The following is a 7836-nucleotide window of genomic DNA, read 5'->3' on the forward strand; positions in this document are numbered from 1 at the left end:
ATATTTGAGAGACTACAGAGAATCAGATGACTCAGTACAAAAAGTAAAGAGAATTAAAACTAAGAAATAGGGATGAAAAGTGGGAGAGAAGAAGATAATCAGGGATAATCAGAGACGATTAGAAATTAGATTAAAAGATTAGAAATGAGATTGGAAAACGTTCAGTGAACGAGTGTCTAGAAAAAGGAGACTATTTTACACTTTTTCTTTCATGAAAAATGGAAAAGATAATTGAATAATTAAAAAGTAATTCATTATTTTTGAAAAGTATAAAATTGAAGCAAGTCCTTTTTATCGTGATTTTGATCCGCAACAATCTTAATCAGAATCGATGAATCCTTAATGATTTTAATCTGAAAAACTTCGTTGCATGTCATAAATAAACGTCTCTGGTATGACACACTTTCAAGCTTCAAAGTAACAGATCAAATTATTCTCATTTGCTTTTGGCACGGCCGGTCGCAATATATTCCCCGTAAGTTCGATGTAAATTCTGGCAGCTGTCAGCGTCGTAATATTCATTACAACTTATAAAATGGACTTTCTAATAGATTTGTAATAAATTACATAGATATTAAAATAAAGTCAAGTAATCGAAGGGGACTTTATTAATTAAAATTTGTCAAAAATTTTGTATATAATGTATCGCGACATTATAGATTATACTTTAAAGATTACTATTATATTTTTACTTCGGTAATATGAAAATATAATTTTGTATTTTTGCTTCTATGTAAAATATTTACGCAAGTACCTTTAACATATAGACAAAGAATGTACAACAATGTCCTACGTAAAAAATTGTCATTTAACTTCGAAATTCATAGTGAAAAATTACTATCCCTTTTTTCATGTAATGTTATATTAGACTTCCTATAACCGCAATCTTATCATTTACTTATACAAATGTTGTTTTATGCAAAATATTACTCAAATATTTCTAAAATTACGTGACAAATTTTTGGGGCATCGGAATTTTACTCTAATTTAAAAAGTTGAAAGATTTAACAAACCTTGAACATGAACACCATTGAATTTTACAACAACTTCGTGCTGTCCTTCTTCTCTTGGATCATATCTAATGGACACCGTTCCGTCATGATTATCTTCGATGACTGGTTTGTCCATGTTCCCACTCGGCATCTTTACTTCGGCTGAAAGTATAAAAACCATCTAAGTAATTTTTTTCAGCGATAAAACTGGTTTTGCGTGTGGTATGAATAACATGTGCAATTCAGAAAATATTTAAAAGATGTATTATTTCACATGTTAAAATACTCGTATGGACAAGGATTGGAAATATTAAATAATATTCAACATATCCGTTCATTAATACTTTAAAAAATTAACAAATTTCTAAATTATGGAACCCTTACAACAGTTGATCCTAAAGAAAAAATTGTTTCATTATATTTTTAACTTGTTAATTTAATTAACGATAATTAATGTAATTTAATTTCTATGTTTCTAAAATACTTGATAGTTGTGACTGTTAAAATCTTAGAGAATGGATACGGTGTCTTACAAATGTATACAAGGTGTCCATGCGATGGTGATAGAACCAAGAAGAGGTGATTCTGTATGAAAAGTTAGAAAAAGAAGTAGATTTGTTCATTTGAAACCTTCTTGAGAAAATCACGATTGAATGTTTGTAAAATTTACTTGCACTTGGTTGTCTCGGTTATACAATACGTCGTATAATCAGCAGAAAATTATTTTATATGAAAATATACAATAAAGTGTTTAAAATCGTTTAAAATCTCGTTTCCGAAAAATTCTAGTTTGAACATTTCTTCAGCACTTATTCGACCGACCACTAACGAAAGACGTTCAATATTTTAAATACAAAATCTTACTATACATTTTTACTCGTATTTGCTCATGTCATAAACTTATGTTAATTTCATTTCGTCATTCGAATATAAGTATATGATCAAGTGATCAGTGTTTACTTAAATCTTCGCACTCAATTTTCTCGAAACCGATGCCTCAAATGAAAACAACTGTTTGAATCGAAATTATTAATAAACAGTTCATTCATTAAATAAAACTGAATCGAAATTATTGATAGTTTTCCACGTAGAATCACGCCCTGCTGTTCAACCACAAATTATAGGACACCTTGTACATGTAATATTATTCGCACTCTTCACCGAATGTACATTTACGTCACTTTTCATACATGTTCTATCACTTTCACGCCTGGTATTAAAACAATATCAACGTGGACATGTACGATCCATGTGTGCAACTCACGTTGAACACTTCCCCTTAAAGGAACATGAAACGGTCCTATTATTAAATCATTTCGTTGTCTAGTAGCATTTGCAAAAGCGTTACGCGTTACGCAGCAAATCGTAAAATGGAACCTCAATGAAATGCGTGATGGTAAAAATACACTGTCGGTCAAAATTTTTGGGCCATTTGGTATATAATTTCACAAATGTAAAAATTATATATATCTTCTAAATATATAAAATAAAATAATCGAAAATTATATATCTTTACTGTTACTTACATAACCATACACAACAATTCTCCAATAAAAATTGTTTACAAAAAATGGCACTTTTTCTTATAACCAATGCATTGGTCCCAAACTTTTGATCGACAATGTATCCGTCGAAGCGGTCTCGTTTCCATTTTCTCGTTTGAAGCATAATAATCACCGCGACAGCGTGTTCGACAGTGCGACTCGACAAATGAATTGACAAATGAACAGTTCGCTAGAGTTGCCGCGTTGCAGTGTCCCAACAATACGATCAGCGTAATTACCAATTAGTGTTTGAAAGAAATGTAATTCGTGACAGTGGACGGGTTAACTATTGACTAGATATAGTTTTCCTGAGCTCTGAAACCTTTTTTCGTTTGCACGTAGTAAAGACTCTGAAAAATTAACGGAGCGAAATCGAGTCCCGGCGGCGTTTCCTCGTTCTCCGGATTGTGCCTGATGTAACAGATCGGTCCACGCACAGCGGAATCGTACGGACTGCAAGTAACAGTCTTCAATCCGTGTCTGTAAAAGGTCGACACCTCCTGCCACGTGGTTTCTACCTCCTCTTCCTCCCAAACCATTTCCAAATGTTTAACTCGGTTGATGCACTGATACCAATAACATTAAACGTTCATTTATAGAATCACTCGGCGAATCCCATTTTCACGTTTAAATTCACCGTGGGCTTATATAGAAACTAAATCAGCGCATTACCGGGGAATTCGTCGCAATCGTTACACGGAGAACTAAAATGAACGACTTCAGCTGTGTGTTGTACGTGTACGAACGTACTTCTATACGTATTTCTCTGTATGCTAAGTGTGTACGATGTCGTGTATGTATAGGGTAATTAATCTAGGGTGAGATGGATCAATTCCATTTAGATCGTCGAATATTTGTATTTTCAATCGTTTTCAGTGGTGTATTGTATCTCGCACAGAAGCCTATTTAATTGCTCCCCACTTGCTTTCATAAATATATATTTTTTGTTAGGTATTAATGATAGTTATGATGTAATAGTTAGGACTCGAGATCTCACAGACTTCTGTATAAAGTATCGCGAATCTGAAAACCAGTCAAATTTTTGTTATATAGTTGATACTATTATTATATAAACGAGAATATTTATCGTTAATCGGTAATTTTCAGGCTTCTATACTTAAAGGTTAGCCCCTTGCCCCACAATATCGTGTCAGACTCGTGGTGAAGATTTCAAATAGAATTTAACAAACATATTATTGAATTTGTTTGAATGAAAATTACATATTATTCCTCTGTTATCAATGAGTATACCTTGGAGCAGACGTTGTCATAGAATGACACTGAAATTTTCTGTTATTTTCAATAAATTGTTAATAACAAAGTAGTTAGATCGATCACAGTTCAGAAAGAAATCGCAAGGCAAGGGGTTCAGATAAGTGGGACATCTCTCCCCGATTTACTCTATAGTACGAAAATGTGTGCAAATGTCTTGGAGTTATAATAATTCCTTGTTCTTTTTTTAAGCTCAACAAACACCTTATGTTTATAGGGTACCTAACTCTCGGCGAGCAACGTTTCAGCGAAAATGTAACGCGACGCGAGGTGCCGCGCGAGGAGCGTCAGAACGGTGGAGAAAAAATGTGAGATATAATATTAAATCAAGAAGAGGCGAATAGTTCGAGAATTTAATTTTACACGTCGGAAACATTTATGGTGTAATAAATAAAGAAAAGTTCGCAGGAGGAATGCAGCATCAAAAATGTCCGTCATTCCGAGAATAACTTCTTCGACGCGTTGCGTCTCGATACAGAACGCTCCATCTTCTCGAATTCCTGCGGCGATATTTGTCTCGGGATATTGATGAGAATCGGTGTCGCGTTACCATAGAGAAGAATTCAGTGTTTGGATGTAGTTTCACGATAAGTGCGTTTGCAACAAACAAATTCGTCATCCTACGTTGCGTCGCGAATTCATTTGACAAATAAAATTGTTTCACGAGATCACTGGAGGAGTTTAATATAAAAGAATACGTGTAAACCGATATTAACCCTTTGACCTACAATATCGCGTCGGATTCGTGACGAAGATTTGTAACTAAATCTAAAAAATCTAAGTATTATCTATTTGTTTTAAATATAAATTAAATAATACTTTCACATTGTCAGTCGTTAATTTTTGTAGTATGTATGCACATAGAATGTGCATCAAAATTGTTTTTCCTGATAAATTATTAAGAATAAAGTAGCTGTGTCGATCACAGTGAAGAAATCAATCATATAGTAGGAGATTACCGTTATTAAAATTACTTATCGACAACCTGGTGAACAACGAGTTACTCAGTGTTTAACGAACAAACAATACTCGAAGAGAAGAGAAATATTATAATTACACGTTCAAAACACAATCTCCTAAACACAAATTCCTCCAATCCCAAAAATCCAATTATAAAAATAAAACATTCCCTCGCCCCGAATCTTTGCGTCGAATTATTCTTTCGTTCGATACTCCGTAACCTCGGCACTAAAAACAACTAAAAGAGTACTCATAGCAACAAACAAAGTATGATTACTACGGAGACACTCGGGATCGACATCGAAGTCAGCGTGCACATTCGAGAAATCGAAGATAGAGTTCCCCCACCATCTCGCGAGTTAAGCGACACGAAGGCATACAGTGAAAATATCGCGAAAGAACCAGATAGAAGCACCGTGGCGCGTAAACGTGATTCGCGAAAGGTCCATGTAAGGGCGGCGAGGAACAAACGATCTCTAGCGGCAATGAGCGACGAAAGAAGCACGGACCTAGGATCGCGCAAGGAGAAAGACCGACCGAACGTGTGTTACACCCGTAAGAAATCCTCCCCTGGATTTCGCTTCTGTCTCTTAATGAATTGTCACAGGCGGCGCAGTTGCGTTCGACGCGAGAGATAGAGGACGTTCCCTGAGTCTCCTCCAGCTGGATCGCCGACGTCAATAGACTTCCCGAGGATACATCTCTGGCGCGACTGACGACCAGCCGGGCAAGAGAATTACTAGCGGCCGGACCATGCCAGCCCGGAAGACCTTCTTTTTTTTTCCAGAACACCTACCGCCCCGGACTTTATATCACGCGGTGGTCGCCTCGCGTCTAATAAATCTTCCTACCTCCTATCACAGCGACGCGCACCCACACGCTTCGGCCGCGTTTCGGATCGCCGCGTAATTACGTACACTCTTACCCGTAATGAATCATTTTCAACCGAGATGAAGGAACCCACGTTGCACCTGCCCCGCGCCGGGGACCTGTTGCCGTCCTATAAATCGTGCGATTCTACCAAATCATCTCGTCGGCTCGCCAATTTGCTCGAGTTTTAAAGATCGCCATGGTTCGAGCGGCGATTCTTTTAGATCGAAGTGATCGAATTCTGTTGACAACTCGGAAGAGGATGGTTTAGGCGGTGTCACGTGGAATGGTAGATTATTAATATTAGATGAATATTTTGTTCATTTAACCAGTTAAATGCGTTTGACGAGTACAGGCGTCATCATAAAACTTGAAACGATACTGATTGCCTGTTCTGGCGAACAATATAATGCTTCTCTATTTTGCTTTGGTTTTTCATTGAAATAGATTTTCGAGAGATTTTTGAAACTAAATTCCACAGTTAACGGATTAAATGTGCAGAGGATAATTGTACTGTTGGCTTTGTCATTTTTTGATATATTAGCCATTGCTTGATCAATTTGCGACTGATAAGAAATCTAATATTTTATATTACACGATAATTATTTGAACATTTTTGTAATATGTACTGTATGAAGTTCGTATACTTTGAAAGTATCTACGGTTTGTTCGTATTTGAGTTATATGTATATTTTTTTATCAGAATTATAATCGTTTCATGGAAATAGCATAAAAATGTTATTTGTAAGGTGTAAGAAATTGTGGATTATTAGGTGCATCATTGATTAAAATAGTAAAATTTGTTTTCCCCCGAAAAACGAAAGCAGCTTCCTCCGAGCTTTCTCGTTTCACGCATTCTGCGAAGCTTAACCACATGTCGCTCCACGAAAATTAACCTACCCAGCATTTACCGTGGAAAATGACGTATACTACATAATATTTTGTAGGATTACAAATGTCCTTTGATCTTGGCAGCAGAAGGGTTAATAAATTCAGATTTAATGAGACGTGGAAATCTATTTGAGAGTTAGCTTTTCATATTTTTGGTCCGAACAAGTATTTATACGTTCTTAATCTTGCAAATCTTGGAGACATTTACCTCTGTCGCTTATCTTATCTTTGATAATTTATTTCAAAACTGAATTGTACTTGTTGGAAATCTCATGGTTAGTTATATTAAAATTGAATTTTTATCAGAGACTATAAAATACTCGGTAATTTTAAACAAAATATCCTAACAATTTGATCACTATCAGTCTATACGTTATGCGAGTAATTATTTAATTCAGTCAACGATGATGTATTGTGTAGACTCATTTTTTTATTACATAAGCTTTAAATTCAAATTATATATGACTTCATTTTAGTTCCGCCCACTTTTAAATGTAAAAAATCGGTCTCATTTAAATCTGTTATTAAATCGATAAGATGCTACAAAAAATGGCAGTACCGAAAATGTGAAATACAACACAAAAGTGAACATTATTTTTAAATTTTCTGATGTAGCTGGATCGATTGCATGTGTATAATCGTGGGCTCATCAAACAGAAAATATTCAATACGTTTAGAATAAATAGTACTCGTCAAATAGAAGAAAATGTTCTAGTAAACATGCATGGAAAAAATTTTTCGTTCCGGTTAAAATGACCGTTTTCATCGCGTGAAAACAATAGGTTATTTATCTTTTCACTCTACGCACATAGCATAACACAAGAACCACCATGATTATAATACTACATATTGTAGCGAAGAAATGAAGAAATGGTAAGGTAATCCATTTTCTTCATACGGTGCAACAATTCTCAAAGCGAGAATATTAATCCCTTTAACAGAAATAAAAGATTATACCCAACTTTGTAAAAATTACTTTCTTTCACGTATATTACAACCCTTTTCTCAGCATCTGGCGATTCCAATCTATCGTAGAAGTTATTAATTACGGCTTTTAATCACCCCGTTCAGTTATGTAATTTCTTATCGCCTACAAGGAATCCCGGAATTCTTAAGATAGAAAAGAGAGGAATTTGGCGCATAACATCCTGGCTCCTCTTCCACCCGTGTCGCTGTTTTCACTTTACGCAGGAAGTCGTCGAGCAAACGGATCAGCACATTCGTACACATTAAACGTGTGCCAAAGGTAACACGGGTAATACGAGAAATCAGGCACGCTCCTTTTGACTAATTACGAACAACAGGGA

At 35.4% G+C, this 7836-nt stretch overlaps 1 protein-coding gene across 12 annotated transcripts in view; it reads right to left on the reverse strand.

The window, feature by feature from the left end:
* cher (filamin A protein cher) overlaps positions 1–7836 on the reverse strand; it is a 107635-nt gene that overhangs the window by 17837 nt on the left and 81962 nt on the right. For 10 of the 12 annotated variants that reach the window (XM_031978063.2, XM_031978062.2, XM_031978061.2 and 7 more), the window contains one exon: positions 1014–1154. In XM_031978063.2, the coding sequence (XP_031833923.1) occupies positions 1014–1154 (141 nt within the window). Of the gene's footprint in view, positions 1–1013; positions 1155–2858; positions 3103–5305; positions 5478–7836 lie in introns of those variants that run through there. The other 2 variants (XM_031978072.2, XM_076370311.1) reach the window with 2 other exon arrangements.

Source organism: Nomia melanderi, chromosome 8, assembly GCF_051020985.1.
Source record: "Nomia melanderi isolate GNS246 chromosome 8, iyNomMela1, whole genome shotgun sequence".
NCBI classification, from domain to species: domain Eukaryota; kingdom Metazoa; phylum Arthropoda; class Insecta; order Hymenoptera; family Halictidae; genus Nomia; species Nomia melanderi.